The sequence below is a fragment of the Pseudopipra pipra genome, chromosome W (assembly GCF_036250125.1).
Source record: "Pseudopipra pipra isolate bDixPip1 chromosome W, bDixPip1.hap1, whole genome shotgun sequence".
Lineage (NCBI taxonomy): Eukaryota > Metazoa > Chordata > Aves > Passeriformes > Pipridae > Pseudopipra > Pseudopipra pipra.
The window spans coordinates 23,218,992-23,235,546 of record NC_087580.1 but is presented as its reverse complement, the minus strand read 5'-3'; the positions used below and the strand labels follow the sequence as shown (position 1 = coordinate 23,235,546).

Here is a 16,555-nt window from a genome sequence, read left to right as displayed (position 1 = left end):
CGAACACTCCTGAGGGCGGGCGGGCGGAGGGCGGGGCCGCGGCGGAAAAGGGGGGGGTGCTCTGTGAAGGCGGTGCGCGCGCAGAGCGCCGTGGTTGCTTCCGGGAAGCAAAGATGGCGCTGGCTCCGTGCTGCACTGTGAGCTGGCGGGGCCTGCGGGAGAGCGGGGCTCTGGGGATCCCCTCGGGGGCTGCGGGGAGCGCGGCTGTGGGTGGAAAGGCTGGAGGGCTCGGGACGGTTTAGCCGAGGGGTTCGGGGGTTCCCGAGGGGCAGAGCGCGGGGCCTGGAACCCGCGCGAGGGGGGGCTCTGCCAACGCCCTGGCTGCACTGCGCAGGCGCGCCGGCAGAGTCCTCAAGAGGGAACTGCAACTCCCATGAGGCTCTGCGCGGTCCGCCATTACTTTTCCCGCCACAGCGCTCCGGCCGGGCTGGCGAACCGACCCCAGGGAAAGGGGATCCCAGTGACCCCCCCGAACCCCAGAGACCCCCAACACTCAGCACACAGAGACCCCACAGGGAGGGGGGTCCGGGGGCCCCCTAAAGCTCAGTAGTGGGGTTCAGGGGATCTCCCAGCCCCGAGAGGAGGGGTCCTGGGGGTGCCTCCCAAAGTGCGGGGGGGAGATGTAGCACACCCGGGTAAGGGGATCCCAATGCCCCCAGTATATCCCAGTGACCTCCCAGTGATCCTCAGTACAGCCCAGTAACTCCCTCAGTGACCACCCAGTGTGTCCCAGTGACCTCCCACTGCGCCCCAGTATGGCCCAGTAATGCTCCAGTGTGCACCCGGTAACCCCCAGTATGGCTCAGTAACCTGCCATTGTCCCCCCGTGTGTCCTGGTAATCCCCCAGTAACTCTCCAGTCCCTCCCAGTGCCCTCCCAGTGTCCCTCAGTAACCCCCCTGCTTCCCTCCCAGTGCCCCCTGCTTCCCCCCAGTGTGTCCCAGTATCCCCCAGTAATCCCCCAGTGCCCCACAAAGCTCCCCAACTGTCCCCAGTGTGTCCCCAGATGCCCTTGGCCTTTCTGTGAGCGTGGGGGGGGGTGTGTTTTTGCAGTCAGAGGGTCCAGGCAGTGCTCCTTGGGGGAGATGGAGGGTTGGGGACATCAGGGATGGGGTGTGAGGACAGTGGGGAGGGCTTTGTGGACAGTGGAATTGGGGGTGTCAGGGGGAGATTGGGGCCATGGGGAGGCCCTGGGGACACTGGAAACACCAGGGGGGTCTCAGGGGTGTCAAAGGGGAAATTGGGGACACTGAAAGGGTCTTGGGGACACGAGGGGGGTCTCAGGACTCACCTGCTCATGGTGCATCCCCTGCCCTCCCCTCCACCCTCTGGCCTTAATAACCCTTCCAAATGTCCCTAACTCCTGTTTTCCCTTTAATCCCCTCCCCCCACAGATCCTTTTGACTCCCCAAAACCCCTTTTATCTCCCCAAAATGCACCCAAAACCCCCCAAATCCTTATCCAACACCCTCCAGATCCCCCCAAATCTCCCCCCCCTCAAATCCCTTTAAACACCCCCACCCCCCCCCAAAAGATGGAGCCTGGGACAAGAACAGTGGGCTGTACTGCGGGCACTGGGCTGTACTGGGAGGGCACTGGGGGGGGCTCAAGTGTCCCCCAGCAACGTGGCCCAGCTCCAGGAGAGATCTGGGGAGCAGTGAGGAGGTACTGGTCTGTCCTGGTCTGTGCTGGTCTGTACTGGTCTGTCCTGGTTTGTACCCCCAATCCCCAAAGCCCCTCCCCAGCTCCCCCAGGACCCTCCCAGACCCCAAAGCCCCCAAAGCCCCCCAGGCCCCTGACTTGGTCCTGCTGCCCCTTGAGCATCTGCAGCTGCTGGAGAACCAGGCATTTCATCAGCAAATGTGCAGGTGACACCAAGCTGGGGGTGTGTTGATGTGCTGTAAGGCAGGAGAGCTCTGGAGCACAAGTGTGTGAGGAGAGGCTGAGGGAGCTGGGGGTGCTGAGGCTGGAGAAGAGGAGGCTCAGGGGAGACCTCCTGACTCTCTGCAAGTCCCTGCCAGGAGGTTGGAGCCAGGTGGGGGTGGGGCTGTTCTGCCAGGAAGCAGCAGTAGGACAAGAGGGCTGGGTCTGGAGCTGTGCCAGGGGAGGTTTAGGTTGGATATTGGGAAGCAATTTTTTGCTGAGAGAGTAATGAGGCCTTGGAATGGGCTGGGCAGGGAGGGGGTGGAGTCCCCGTCCCTGGAGCTGTTGAAGGTGAGAGTGGATGTGGCCTCAGTGCCATGGTCTGGGAAGCACGGCGGGGTTGGATCCAGGGTTGGACTTGATGATCTCAGAGGTCTTTTCCAACGTGGCTGATTCTGTGATTCTCTGATTGCCATTCCTGTGGCAGCACATGCTTGAGGCTCCATCCCCAGGGGGATAGAGATGTCTGTCCATATCTATCTGCAAGGTTAGTCTGTACATGTGTGGTGTTAGAAAAGCAGGCTGAGTTCTGGGCTGGTTGTAGAAGGAGAAAGAAGCCCCCAGCCCAGTGCAGGCAGGCAGCCCTGAGCTTGCACATGATGTCCCCTCCCTGCAGGTTCCTGTCCTTGAGCCCAGGCCCTGAGGTGAGGCTGAGAAGTGGCGCGGAGGTGAGCCCAGAGCTGTCCCTGAGGTGAGGCTGAGAATAAGTGCAAGGCAGAGGTGCTGTTGAGGAAGGAGAGCCCCGTGGTGGGGAAGGCACAAAGCTGTGTGTGCCCATCCCCGAGCAGGTGCTGTGTCCATCCCCTGTGTGCCAGGTGAGCTGGGGCTTTGCTGCAGAGCTGCGGGCGCTGATTTGAGCGGCTGCAAGTGCTGAGATGGTGGGCACCCAGGAACACCAACTGTGCCTGGCCACGGAGCCTGCAAGGAGGAGCAGAGACAGCCCTGGCAGTGTGGGGGGCCAGGTTGTCCCTGTGCCTTCCCCTGCAGGCCCTGGCTGTCCCTGCTGGGCCCCTGTCCATAATCCCCTTAGGTCCCTGCACACCTGCTCTCCAGAGCTTGACTCACTGCAGACTTTGCAGGGAAATCTGTGCTGGCAGCTGCATCCTGAGCCCCAGGGCAGTTTGTATCCCCGAGTACTGATCCAACCTGGGGACCCAAGGGATCCTCTGCCATTCCATCCATACAGCAGGAGTCACCCTCCTGCCCTTGACTCCCTGCAGAGGAACAAGTGCCCTCTCTCTGTTTGGGAGAAGCCAGATGCTGCCCCTGGGCCATCAGAAGTGGTGCTGAAGCCTCTTTCAGCCCAGCCCCGGGTGCAGTTTTCTCGTCCCCTCAGCGAGTGCCTGGTGCCCCAGCCGGCACTGACCAACCAGGGCGTTAGGCACACTTGGATTGGTGGTTTGGAGAAGGAGTCCCAGGCTGGCAGGGGGCCAGATAAGCTCCAGTAACAACTCTGGCGAGGTGCCTGCACTGGCAGGGGGCCAGGGGATTGCTGCTCCATGGAACCAGCTGGAGCTCTGGGTGAACCTGAGTTGAAGGGCCTGTGACCTGTGGATGAGTCCAGCATGGAGCAGAGACCCCCCTGCAGCCCAGGAGGAGCCCACACCGGACCAGGGGACGCCCAGAGGAGGCCGAGAGCCCATGGGAAGCCCCTGCAGAGCTGTGGGAGCAAAGCCCTGGTTTCCAGGGCTGCCCCCCCGCCCCAGTTTGTTGGGTTTAAGTGCAAACTGCAGCAGGGCCGTCCCTTGGCAGCAGCCGGGTCCGTGACACAGGCTGGGAGATGTGCCAGCCCAGGAGGGACTGAGGGCAGGGGGTTCGTAGGGACCATCCAGGGCCCCTCGCTGCCCACGAGGGCTGGAACGGCCCAAGGGAGCGGGGGCTGCGGGGCCGCTCGCCCTCCCGGGCAGGGAAAGGCCCGAGGGACCGCCCGGGGGAACCGGGGGCCCCGCCCGGCCCCTGCGCCTTCCCTGCCCGGTGCTGCCGCGGCTGGAGCGCGGCGGAATTCCCGGCACAAAGAGGCGGCGAAGGCGGAGCCGCACGGACACGGGGGGGCTGCCTTCTGCTCCCAGCGCCTCTTGGAGCCGAGCAGTTGCTGGAACTGGACAGGGATGGGTCAGCAGACTTGTCTGGGCACTGGTGGTGCTGGGAGCCCCCCCGGCTGTGGGTGAGGAGCTCTCGGGTGAGCAGGGGATGGGAAGGGGGAGGTTGATGGGAAAAGGGGGGTCAGAGGGGACAGAAGGGGTGGTGGGACCCCAAACTGAGTGGGAGAGGAGGGTACCCACCAAAAGTGGAGGGGGAGGGGCACTGAAGTTTGGGCGATGATGGGAAATGGGTGGGAGAGGTCAGAAGAGTGGGGAAAAGGGGAGGGTGGGACCCCCAAACTGAGCATGAGGGGGCTGGGGAGTGGGCGGAATGATGTGAGAGAGGGAGGAAAAAAGTGGGGGTTGGGACCCCAGAAGTGATCCTGGGCGGGCTGGGAGTTGAGGGGACCATGGAAAAGTGGAAGGAATAGGGAGAAGGGTGGAAAAGGGGAGGTGGTCTGGACAGTCTGACAGTCCCATGGGAGTCTTTGGGCACAGGGGGGTTGGCAAAGGGGGGTGGCCCCCCTGAGCTCCCAACTTCCTCTGGGGTACTGGGGCTGCTGGATCCAATGTTCTCAGGGCACAGACATTTCTTTGGGCCAAAGAGCCCTAAAACACTTGGCACAGACCACACTTTACCACCAGCTGTTCTCCAACTACTCTGCTGGTTCAGAGCAGCACAGTAGGACAGTGGGGACCCCTGGGATCCCCAGGACAGCAAGGTGGAGAACCTGGAGAGGGGGAATGTCTGGGAACGTGGCACCCTGAAGGCGAGAGTCAGAGGAGAAGGGACCCTTGGGACCCCCAACACTCCCAGCATCCCTAAATGGGACCCCCAGCATCGCAGACAGGGGAGACTCTCTGAACCCCAGAAGGGAGAGACCAGAGAGGGGGAACTCCTGGGAGAGATTTTTGGGCTAATCTTCATATTTTAGGGTACTTTTTAGCTGAATCTCAACTTTTTGCAGTTTGGACAGGCAGGAGTTTTCTCACTATTTCTGAGGAGCTTTTGCCTGAATTTTGATTGTTTGGGTTTTTCTGGGCTGAATCCTGGTGTTTTGGAGGTTTTTATGGACACAGGATGCCCGATGAGTTCTAGAGATGGACTTGGGCAGGAGGAACCCCCAAACCAATGCACTCAGCCCTTGTTTTCCCCCCCATCAGGATTTGTCCTTCCCAAAGCTTGGGCAGATGAAGGAGGCTGTGAGGAAGAGGAAGATGCCTTGGGCCCCCCAGGCAGGTGAGGAGGCAGTCAGTGTCCCTTTGGGCGGGTGTTGTGCTGGCTCTGTCAGCCGAGCATGGCCCCGGCTGCAGGACAACCCCGCTGGCGCCGCCGTCCTGCCGGGGCCGGAGTTGGGGGGATGTCCTTGGCCTTCCCTGTGGGCCGGAGGCAAATCCCCTGCCTGTCCTTCTTGCTTCCTGCCCCAGGCCCCGAGCTGAGGACGGAGAGCCCGGAGGACAAATCCCCCCGTGAGAGCCTGGTGGGAGAGGCCGTTTTGAAGGGCTCCCCGGCGCAGGAAGGCAGCGGGGAGGAAAAGGGCCGGAGATCCCCCCGCAGGAAGGGCTCCAAAGCCAGCCCAGGGTGCTCTGAGGAGGAAAGAGCCAGCCTGTGCCGGGAAGGCGGCCGGAGCTTGAGGGGGAGCTCTGAGCTGGTGGTCCCTGAGCAGCCTCCCAGCAGGGAGAAGGCCTTCAGGTGCCTGGAATGTGGGAAGAGCTTCAAGGCCAGCACCCACCTCCTCATCCACAAACACATCCACACTGGGGAACGGCCCTACACATGTGGGGAATGTGGGAAGAGCTTCAACTGCAGTTCCCACCTGATCCGACACAAGCGCATCCACACTGGGGAACGGTCCTACACGTGTGGGGAATGTGGGAAGAGATTCAGGGACAGCTCCACCCTTCTCACCCACCAGCACATCCACACCGGGGAACGGCCCTACACGTGTGGGGAATGTGGGAAGAGCTTCAACTGCAGCTCCAACCTACGCAACCACTGTCGTGTCCACACTGGGGAACGGCCCTACACATGTGGGGAATGTGGGAAGAGCTTCAGTGACATCTCCACCCTCCGCACCCACCAGCGCATCCACACCAGAGAGCAGCCCTACACGTGTGAGGAGTGTGGGAAGAGCTTCAGGACGAGCTCTAGCCTCCTCGTCCACCAACGCATCCACACCGGAGAACGGCCCTACAAATGCTTGGAATGTGGGAAGAGATTTCAGACCAGCTCAAATCTCCTCCAGCACCAGCGGACGCACACGGATGAGATGCCCTTCCGCTGCACTGACTGTGGGAAGGGCTTCAAGCAGAGCTCCACCCTTGTCACCCACCGGCGCATTCACACCGGGGAGCGGCCCCACAAGTGCTTGGAATGTGGGAAGAGGTTTCAGACCAGCTCAAATCTCCTCAGGCATGAGCAGACACACACAGATGAGAGGCCCTTCCGCTGCACCGACTGCGGGAAGAGCTTCTGCCAGAACTCCTCCCTTGTCACCCACCGACGCATCCACACCGGGGAGAGGCCCTACAAGTGTGGGGAGTGTGGGAAGAGCTTTGCCCAGAGTGGTACCTTGACCAGACACCAACAGACCCACCGGTAAGAGAAGCGCCTCGAGTGCCCCGACTGCAGGAAGAGCTTCGATTGCTGCTGCTGCTGCAACTCCATCAGCCATTGAAGGACCCCCGTTGGGTGATCCACAGGGACCCACATTGGATACAGACCTGGTGACCCTTGTTCCAGGTGATCCATGCTGGGCACACACCTGGTGACCCGTGTCCAGCCCCTGTCCCGACCCCTCTGACAGTGAGGGTGACCCAGGGTCTTGTTAACTGATCCCTTGGGGAAGATTAGAGTTAGTTTATCTATCTATCTCTCTATCTATCTATCTATATGTAGGGTTCAGTTTAGATCAGTTTTGTTTCCCTGTAGAGTAGGTTTGGGGCAGTTTTGGCTCCTGTCTATAGTGATCTAAAACCATAAAAATAACACTTCCTCTCTCTGGCTCCAAGCCCAACCTGTCCCTTCCAGGGGTGGATGTTCTCCCCCCTTCCCCGGGCGGTTCCTTTGCCCCTGGGCAGCAAAGCCCCCGCTGCTTCTGCAACGGGAGAGTGTTGGAGCCATGGACCATTAACATTCCAGTCTCTCCCAGCTCTGCACCCCAAAAGTCGAGCGGGATCAATGTGTCCCCTCAAAGTGACTCAATCCCGTAGCAGTTCATATTCCAGGCAGAATGCCGAAGGGCATCCTGGGACTCGTAGTCCTTCTGTCTCTGTCGCACGTGCGCAGTGAAGTGCTCGGATGGGAGTGCTTGAGGAGGTCCCATGTCACCGTTTGAAGTGTCTGTATAAGCTTGTGTTGATCTTAATAAAGCTAATTGGGTTACTGCACCCCCGTGTCGACTGGGTTCGTGCAAGACAAATGCTCTAAATGGCCGCCCCAATCGGGACATTCAACAGGCGTCGGTAACCAGAGGCCAAAGGCCTTGGGACATCTTGCCATAGCATCTGTCCTGATGGAATTCCAAGGAAAAAGGAAGAGCTCTTCGACAAATTGTGTGCATCAGTCACCTCTGCAGAAACAGGACAAAAAGGGAAAAAGGACAAAAAAAGACAAAAGAAGAAAAATCCGGCTTCAGCAAACAAGAGGTGACCTATTAGGATGGGAGGGATGTATTCCCACCCACGAGGGGAGGTGTTCCCCAGAAATTAAAGAAGAAGCTGAAGCCGTCAACCAATTCTTAAAAACGCTGGACAAAGACGTAGCAGAAAATAAACCGTTGGCGCTCTTAAATTGGATCATCACAAATGAACCGGGACTTCCATCAACCGGAACCCATCAGATACGATCTTGAGGAGGAATTGGAAATGGACTCATCAAAAAAGTGAGTTCTGGAGGCGTTGGAGGCATTTAAAAACTGGGCTGCATGGAAGGAAATAACGATGGCCTTATATGCTCGCTACGGGGGAGCAAATCCAACCGCAGCAACGGGCCCTGCTTCCCCTGTCCCTCCTGCAGCCCCTGCTGTAAGGGGGGTACTTTTGAATTAGATGATCAATGGAGCATAGAGGCGGGAGAACGGGATCATATTAGGATGCAAAACCAGCCAGAGTATGGTACAATGTAACTTCATGGCACAGGCTAATTGTAAGGTCCATTGTGCTTTTTAGCAAGTCAGCTTGATATCCCCTATTATCAGAGCTGAGTTCTTCCTTGGTTCTGCTACATATTGCAAGATAGATACATCTACCCTTGAAACACAGTGGTAGAGGTCATCCATAGGGGTGAGAAAGATGATGATGGGAGGAAGATGATGTGGGCAGGGGTCGCTGGCCCCTTGCCCTACAAGTAGGGCATGCGCAGACTGTTGCCATGAGGTGATGATCGGGGGGGTTTGGCTGCCACTCAGGCATCACCTTATACTGGGTACTGGCCCTACGTGGTGTAATGTGGAACTGATAAAATGGGGTGTCAGAGCTGCTGAGTTGAGCGATCCTCATCCTGCCACCGAGACTGTTGCTCCGCGGGGACGCCCGCTAAGCACGGGCACCGACCAGCTGCTGCAGATCCTGACAGCCCTGGCCTGTCTGTGTGGGTAAGCACAGGTTATTGATAGGAAGCAACTGAGAGATCATACTTTTTAATATCCCTTTAGTGTCACTTTAATTCCCCTTTCATTATTGAATATTGTCATAGTGTTTCCCTTTAATTTCCCTTTTCACTAACTAATATCATGTTAATAGTTATCCATAATATTGTGTTAAGATCCCTTGTTTGGTATCCCTTTACTATCCCTCCTTTTCACTAGTTAATACAATATTAATGCTGTTCGTAGTATTTGTTTTTAAGGCCACACAATAAGATGGTTATTTTGTATCCTTTTTAGTTCTTGATTCACTTTGTTAAGTTTATTATTATTATTATTCTCACCGTAATAAAAGATATTTTGTGTGTTTGAATATTTCTGGCCCTCGTCTTTATTCCGGACATGTATACAAATGAACTGTTACAGTTATATACAACTGAAATATATATATAGAATTTCACAAGGAAAAGGGAAAGGGAAGGGGTAGGGAAAAAAGGAACAAAACCAAAATAAAATATGTATATCCCAATCAAAAGCCCAAGATCTAGCAACTAAAAGAATTAGCAAAGAATACCTTACTACTCTCCTTGGGACAATGGAGAGTCACGCTGGAGCGACTGCCGGCAACCTCCACCTCCCAAGGTCAGCAAGGCCTTACCAGGCCTCAATCCCCAGCACGACAGACACAACAGCAGGGAACCTGCACCTCCAAAGCCACCAGAAGGAAAGAGAGCAAAGGCCTCTCCTCCTTTCTTCTTATAGCCTGGCTTATGTAAAAATCGTAGGGAATACTGGGTAAATCTGGGCACTTCCTTGGTTACAAACTGGTCACCAAGAAAGGCCTAGACCAAAACTACCACAACCCACAAGGATCCTCCAGTCCAATTCCTACCCTGCACAGGACCATCCCCAAGGGTCACAGCATGAGCCTGAGAGGATCATCCAAACACTTCTTGAGCTCTGTCAGCCTTGGTGCTGTGCCCACTGCCCTGGGGAGCCTGGTCAGTGCCCAACCACCCTCTGGGGGAAGAATCTTTGTCTAAAATCCAACCTAACACAACTTCAGGCCATTCCCTGAGGTTCAGTCCCTGGTCCCCCCAGAGCAGAGCTCAGGGCCTGCCCCTCCTCTGCCCCTCCAAAGGTCTCCCCTCAGTCTCCTCCAGCTGAACACACCAAGTGCCCTCAGTGTCCTCACACACCTTCCCCCCAAGGCCCTTCCCCATCTTCCTTGCCCTCCTTTGGACACTCTCTAATGGCTCAATCTCTCCCTTCCATTGTGTCCCCCCAAACTGCCCCAATGTTGCCTGTCAGGTCCCTTCTCTCAGCAGGAGCTGATGGCTCAGCCCGTGACTCATGGCTGGGCCAGGGGCTCTCCAGCTGCCCCTGCCCTGGCCTGTGACAGCCCAGCACAAGCCCCTTTGGTTCAAAGAGGCCCTGCAGTGTCACAATGGCCTCTTGATTCCATGAGGCCCCACGTGTCCCAGTGGCCACTTGCTTCTATGTGTTTCTGCAGTTGCCCAGGATTCCTTTTGTTCCATGAGGCCTCACATGTCACAATGGCCCTTTGATTCCATGAGGTTCTGCCCTGTTCCAGGTTTCCTTCAGTTCCATGTGGCCCTGACATGTCACAATGGACCCTTGACACCGTGAGGTTCCACAGTCTCCAAGGGCATTTTTGTTCCATGAGGCCCTGCATTGTCCCAAGGGCCACTTGATTCCAGGTGGTTGCTCAGTGTCACCAAGGCCCCTTGTTTCCACAAGGTTCTGCAGTGTCTCCTTGTTCCCACTGTTCCATGAGGTTCTGCAGTGTCACACTGGCCCCTTCATTCCATGAGGTTCCACAGTGTCCCTGGATTCCTTTGGCTCCATGAGGCCCTGCACTGTCAGACTGGGCCCTTGATTCTCTGAGGTTCCACAGTGTAACAATGGCCCCTTGGTTCCCTGAGCTTCCAAAATGTTTCTGGGTTCCTGTGCTTTCATGAGGGCGTGTGTGTCAAATGGCCCCTTGGTTCCACGAGTATCCACAGTGTCCCAGTTTTCCTTTGCTTCCATGAGGCCCTGGAGTGTCACAATGAGCCCTTGGTTCCATGAATTCCAGAATGTCTTGGAGCTCCTTTGGTTCCACGGGGAGCTGCATGTCCCAGTGTTCCCTGGTTACTGGGACATTCTCCACAATTCCTTTAGTTCCATGAGGCTCTGCAGTGTCACAACTGGCCCTTGACTCCATAAGGATCCAAAAAGTCCCAGGGTTCCTTTGGCTCCATGAGGCCCTGTAGTGCCACAATGGCCTCTTGTTTCCATGAGGTTCCACAGTGTCCCAGAATTCATTTTTCCCATGAGGCCGTGGACTTTTACTATGGAGCCCTGATTCCATGCACCCATGCTGTGTCACAATGGCACCTTGGTTCCATGAGATCCTACAGTGTCCCAGGGTTCCTTCTGGAGCAGGAGACCCTGCAGTGTCACAGGTGCCCCTTGATTCCATGATATTCCACAGGGTTCCTCTGATTCCATTAGGCCTCACATGTCACAAAGATCCCTTGATTCCAGGAGGTTCCACAGTGTCCCAAGGGTCCCTTTAGCTCCGTGGGGCTCTTTGACATCCCGTGACCTCCCGGCTCTTTAGGAGCCCTGAGAACTTCAACAGGGGGAAGTGCCGGATTCTGCCCTGGGATGGGGCAACCCCGCATGGACGGACAGACTGGGAAGGAGAGGCTGGAAAGCAGTGCCGGGAAAGGGCCCTGGGGGTGCTGGTGGGTGGCCAGTTGGCCCTGAGTCAGCAGTGCCCTGGCAGCCAGGAGGGCCAAGCCTGTCCTGGGGGCATCAGGCCCAGCATGGCCGGCCGGGCCAGGGAGGGGATTGTCCCGCTCTGCTCTGCCCTGGGGCGGCCTCACCTGCACCATTGGGGCAGTTTGGGGGGACACAATGGAAGGGAGAGATTGAGCCATTGGAGAGTGTCCAAAGGAGGGCAAGGAAGAGGGGGAAGGGCCTTGGGGGGAAGGTGTGTGAGGACACTGAGGTCACTTGGTGTGTTCAGCTGGAGAAGAGGAGACTGAGGGGAGACCTCACTGCAGGTCCAACTTCTTGGGGAGGGGCAGAGGAGGGGCAGGCCGTGAGCTCTGCTCTGGGGGGACCAGGGACAGGACTGAGGGAATGGCCTGGAGTTGTGTCAGGGCAGGGTCAGGTTGGGTCTTAGACAAAGATTCTTCCCCCAGAGGGTGTTTGGGCACTGACCAGGCTCCCCAGGGCAGTGGGCACAGCACCAAGGCTGACAGAGCTCAAAAAGTGTTTGGATGATCCTCTCAGGCTCATGGTGTCACCCTTGGGGATGGTCCTGTGCAGGGCTAAGGGTTGGACTGGATGATCCTTGTGGGTCCCTTCCAACTCATCCTATTCTGTCATTCTGTGATTATCAACCCTGTGTTCAGTACAAAGCCGAAACACAGACCTGCACCAGCCACGGGGAAGAAATTTAACTGTACTCCCCCTGAAATCATCACACCCTTTAGGGGCTCTCCCAGAAACATCCCACAGTCCATTTGCCACCTGGAACCAGTGACTCTGAGTTCCTGCTGCCCCAGCCCCAGGGATGGTCTCCTTGTCTGCTCATTCCTCCATGCTCTCTTTTCAGTGATGGCATCTTAACCAGACAAACCCCTGCGAATAATTTACTTCTAAGTCTTCATTTCCTTTTTGGTTAATTAGACAGATCTCAGAAGCGCATTCCAAGTGAATATATTGTATTAAAGAAACAATGAGAAAACATTTCCTTTTTTATGTCCCGTTTACTTTTTTTCCTGCTTAAACATTAATATCAGCAATCCCCAGTCGATATTGATCCTGGGCAATTCTTAATTGTCTGAATAGATAAGAAAATCAACACCCTCTATGTCTGAGAATCCATCAGACTTTATCCCTATCCCCACCCCACCATTCCCTCATCAAACCCCTGGCACTCAAAGCAGCCTTGGGCAAATCGGAGCTCCCTCCACTCAAGGCTGGACCTGCAGGTTTCAGCTCCTTGGCACCAACTCCCACCTGCTTGGCTTGGAGAAAGAGCTGCCTGAGACACAGAGGGATGTTCATTTATTGCCAGCAAACAAAACCAGAGGAAGGCACAGCTCAATAAAAACCCAGAAATCCTTCCCCTGCTGTATATTAAGTCCACATGGCCTGCACTGAAGTCCACTTTGCACAGTAGATAGTCTCAGACCAATGGCAAACCCCTTCTGTGTCAAGCACACATCCCAAGATCCTCCAAACACTCCCTGCCCCGGATTCTGTCCATATTTGCCCTTTGCACACAGTAAATCACAGATTGTGTGAGTCCTTCCTCCGTCCACAGAGGGAGGAAAAGAGAGAAAATTAATTAAATGGTCTGTTGTACAGAGCTAAATCTGCTCTCATTCCAATATTCTGGGCTTACAGGACCTTTATCAAACACCTTCTGCAGCATCTGTTCACTGGGCAAACATCTGTGTGGATGGCCAGGCCCAAGGAGTGGTGGGCAATGGAGTTCCATCCAGGGGTGTTCCCAGGGCTCAGCACTGGGCTCAGGGCACTTCAATCTCTTTCTCAAGGATCTGCACAAGGGCATCGAGTGCAGCCTCAGGCAGTTCCCAGGGGACACCAAGCTGGGGGGAGTGTTGATGTGCTGGAGGGCAGGAAGGCTCTGCACAGGGATCTGGACAGGCTGGATCCATGGACCCAGGCCACTTGGAGGAGGTTCAACAAGGCCAAGTGCCGGGTCCTGCCCTGGGGTCACAACCACCCCAAATCCCTGCCCATGCCCTGCAGCTGGTCCCCACAGCCTGTCCTGTGTCCTTAATCCCTCCATTTCCGAAGACTCTGTGGGACAAGGGAGCTGGCAGCTGCTCAGCAGCCTGTCAAGTGCCACCCCATGGTCCTGCCCTTGCCATTGCACATCCCACATCCCAGTGCCCCAGGAAGAGCCCTGAGGAATGAGGCAGGGACAGGATCTGCCTTGCCAGGGGCTGGGGGTCAGGGATTGGCCTACTGGAATAAGGAAACAAGTCAAGGTTTCTTCAGCATCAGAGCCACCTTTCCCTTGCTTGTCCATCCTTGGCATCACTGTCTGCAGATTTCTTCTCTAACTGGAACCTGGGGACACGTTCTCAGTTGTGTCCCTCAGTGAGACTCATTAGCACTACAAGAAACTTCAGTGTTTCAATCTCACTTTGACTTGCTGAAAAGTTGTTTGAACTTCCTCTCAGGGACTGAGTCTCACATAAACAAGACCAAACCCCCCGAGGGTCATGAAATGCCTGGGGCTGTTGCTGTGCTGCTGAGCTGGGCCGGGCTCCTGGCACACAGGGAGCTCCTGGCAAGCAAGAAGAGCTTCAAAGAGACAGCTCTGCCCAGGAGCAGCTCCTCTGCACAGCCCAGCAGGGCTGAGGGCACTGCCTGCAGCACCCAGGGCAGGGGAGTGAGGCAGAGAGAAGTTAAAGGCTGTCAGACGTAGAAAGATGCTGCGACCTCACTGGGGGAGAATTTTTAACAGACCTTTGCACAGGAAGTCTGTTCATGCAGGGCAATGGGACTGCAGGTTTTGGAGTCATCTGGTAAAACTGGCACTGCCCACCAACTACAGATTCTGTAAGTGCAACTCTGAGAGCATCTGGAGTGTAGAGGAGGAGGACATGCTCAGAGTTTCAGCTCCTTCCCAGAATATTTCCAAGACAAAGATTTTTATAAGGTTAAAGAAATTTCCTGAGACTGTTTCCAGTTTCCTACTCTTGAGGAATGGGAAGAAGAAATCATTAAGAAAGTATTAATTTTGCCAAGTCCCTGAGACATCTGAACTGGGAGTGCTCAGTAGGTCTGTCTGAGCTTCCTAATGTGCTTTCAGCCACTGCTCTGCCTGTGGACAGCACCAGCATCACCTCTGCTGGACCCATCAGGACTAGTCTGAGCTGTCCTTTTTGCACCTGCAAACGGAATTATGACTCCTACCAGTACAGCCTGTGGTGCTGGGGAAGGAGCTGAGTCCCCTTAAATCAAATGCCATCATAAGGACCCTTGGCTGTCTCCCTGAGGTTTCCTTCCAAGCTGTGAATTCCGCTCCAGGATGGAAACGTCCCTTAACATCTCCTTGTGATGTGAAACCCCTGTATAGAAGCACAGTGATGCTATGACAGTGAAAATGCTGTTGAGTAGGGACCCAGCACTGGAGCTGAAGGAAGAACTCTGAGCACATCAAAAGGCTGTCTGTGTGTGACATGGGGAGTGTCTGTGGGATACGGCTTTGACTTTGTTTAGATAAGTCCACGCTAACTGGCCTCTTACTGTCTTCTTCTCCTGTGTTGGAAACAAATACCCAGAGGCAGCAAATGTGCAACAGCAGCTCCCTCACCCAGTTCCTCCTCCTGGCATTGGCAGACAGGCGGGAGCTGCAGCTCCTGCACTTCTGGCTCTTCCTGGGCATCTCCCTGGCTGCCCTCCTGGCCAACGGCCTCATCCTCAGCGCCGTAGCCTGCGACCACCACCTGCACACCCCCATGGGCTTCTTCCTGCTCAACCTCTCCCTCACAGACCTGGGCTGCATCTGCACCACTGTCCCCAAAGCCATGCACAGTTCCCTCTGGGACACCACAACCATCTCCTACATGGGATGTGCTGCACAGGGTTTTTTCTTTCTGTTCTTCATCTTAGCAGAGTTTTCCCTCCTCACCATCATGTGCTACGACCGCTACGTTGCCATCTGCAAACCCCTGCACTATGGGACCCTCCTGGGCAGCAGAGCTTGTGCCCACATGGCAGCAGCTGCCTGGGCCACTGGCTTTCTCACTGCTCTGCTGCACACAGCCAATACATTTTCCCTGCCCCTGTGCCAGGGCAATGCCCTGGGCCAGTTCTTCTGTGAAATTCCCCCCATCCTCAAGCTCTCCTGCTCACACTCAGGCTACCTCAGGGAAACTGGGCTCATTGGGGTTACTGCCTGTTTAGTGTTTGGTTGTTTCATTTTCATTGTTTTCTCCTATGTGCAGATCTTCAGGGCTGTGCTGAGGATCCCCTCTCAGCAGGGACGGCACAAAGCCTTTTCCACGTGCCTCCCTCACCTGGTCGTGGTCTCCCTGTTTGTCAGCACTGGCACATTTTCCTACCTGAAGCCCCCCTCCATCTCCTCCCCATCCCTGGATCTGGCCCTGTCAGTTCTGTACTCAGTGGTGCCTCAAGCAGTGAACCCCTTCATCTACAGCCTCAGGAACCAGGAGCTCAAGGATTCCATAAGAAAAATGATGACTGGATGCTTTTCAGGAGCAATAAAGTGTCAGTTTCTGGTGTGTAGCATTCAGAAGGGGACTCCTTAATGGCCCAGCCTTCCTGCTCAGGTTTTTCTTGCAGGTCATCGGCTACTTCTTGCAATAATGTTCTCTGCAATTAAATTTTATTATGCATCTGCCTTCTAATTTAGTGTCTACCCATTGAATTTTACCCAGAGATGTATAAATGATGAATTGTTCTCTCTAAGTATTTAAACAAAATAAAGGACCCTGCAGTGCCTTCTTTGTCCAAGACCCTTCTTCTCAGATGTTCCTAAAGGACAGCACACTGCAGGACAGGGTGTATTTGCAAAGGGGAAGGGGACAATAATCCCAGCCCAGCAGCACTGCCAGGGAGCAGCAGTGCTTGGTCTTTGCAGAGCTGCTCTCTTGCCACTCCCACACTGTCCTCCTGAGCCCCTTTCTCGCTGTAAGGCCTGAGTGCTCTCTGAGCACAGTCCTGGGGGGTGGAAGCCCTTGGAGCACAGGCAGGGACAGGCCCTGGGAACTTGTAACCTCAAGTCCCAATACTACCTAAAATCACTGCTCCTCTCACTGAGAGGAATCCACTGCTCTAATCCCAACCTCAACTGGACCTCGAAGGCAAAGCCCAAACCCAGAATTCCAAACTCTTACTTATACTCTAATGCCCACCCCATTCCCAAACCAGTATTACCAGTATG

General features: G+C 55.6%; 3 protein-coding genes across 3 annotated transcripts in view; 2 read left to right on the top strand and 1 right to left on the bottom strand.

The window, feature by feature from the left end:
• LOC135405355 (zinc finger protein 629-like) overlaps positions 1-16,555 on the bottom strand; it is a 50,574-nt gene that overhangs the window by 12,120 nt on the left and 21,899 nt on the right. The window lies entirely within an intron of this gene.
• LOC135405296 (zinc finger protein 664-like) lies at positions 5,287-8,080 on the top strand. The gene has a single exon (XM_064639965.1). It carries the CDS (start codon positions 5,302-5,304, stop codon positions 6,604-6,606), a length of 1,305 nt encoding a protein of 434 aa, XP_064496035.1. The 5' UTR covers positions 5,287-5,301; the 3' UTR covers positions 6,607-8,080.
• Positions 15,243-16,098, top strand: LOC135405551 (olfactory receptor 14J1-like). The gene has a single exon (XM_064640259.1). The coding sequence runs from the start codon at positions 15,285-15,287 to the stop codon at positions 15,918-15,920; it is 636 nt and encodes a 211-aa protein (XP_064496329.1). The 5' UTR covers positions 15,243-15,284; the 3' UTR covers positions 15,921-16,098.

Coding starts and splice junctions, on each gene's coding strand:
- LOC135405296 (XM_064639965.1), top strand. CDS start 5,302: ATGGCCCCGGCTGCAGGACAACCCCGCTGGCGCCGCCGTCCTGCCGGG.
- LOC135405551 (XM_064640259.1), top strand. CDS start 15,285: ATGTGCTACGACCGCTACGTTGCCATCTGCAAACCCCTGCACTATGGG.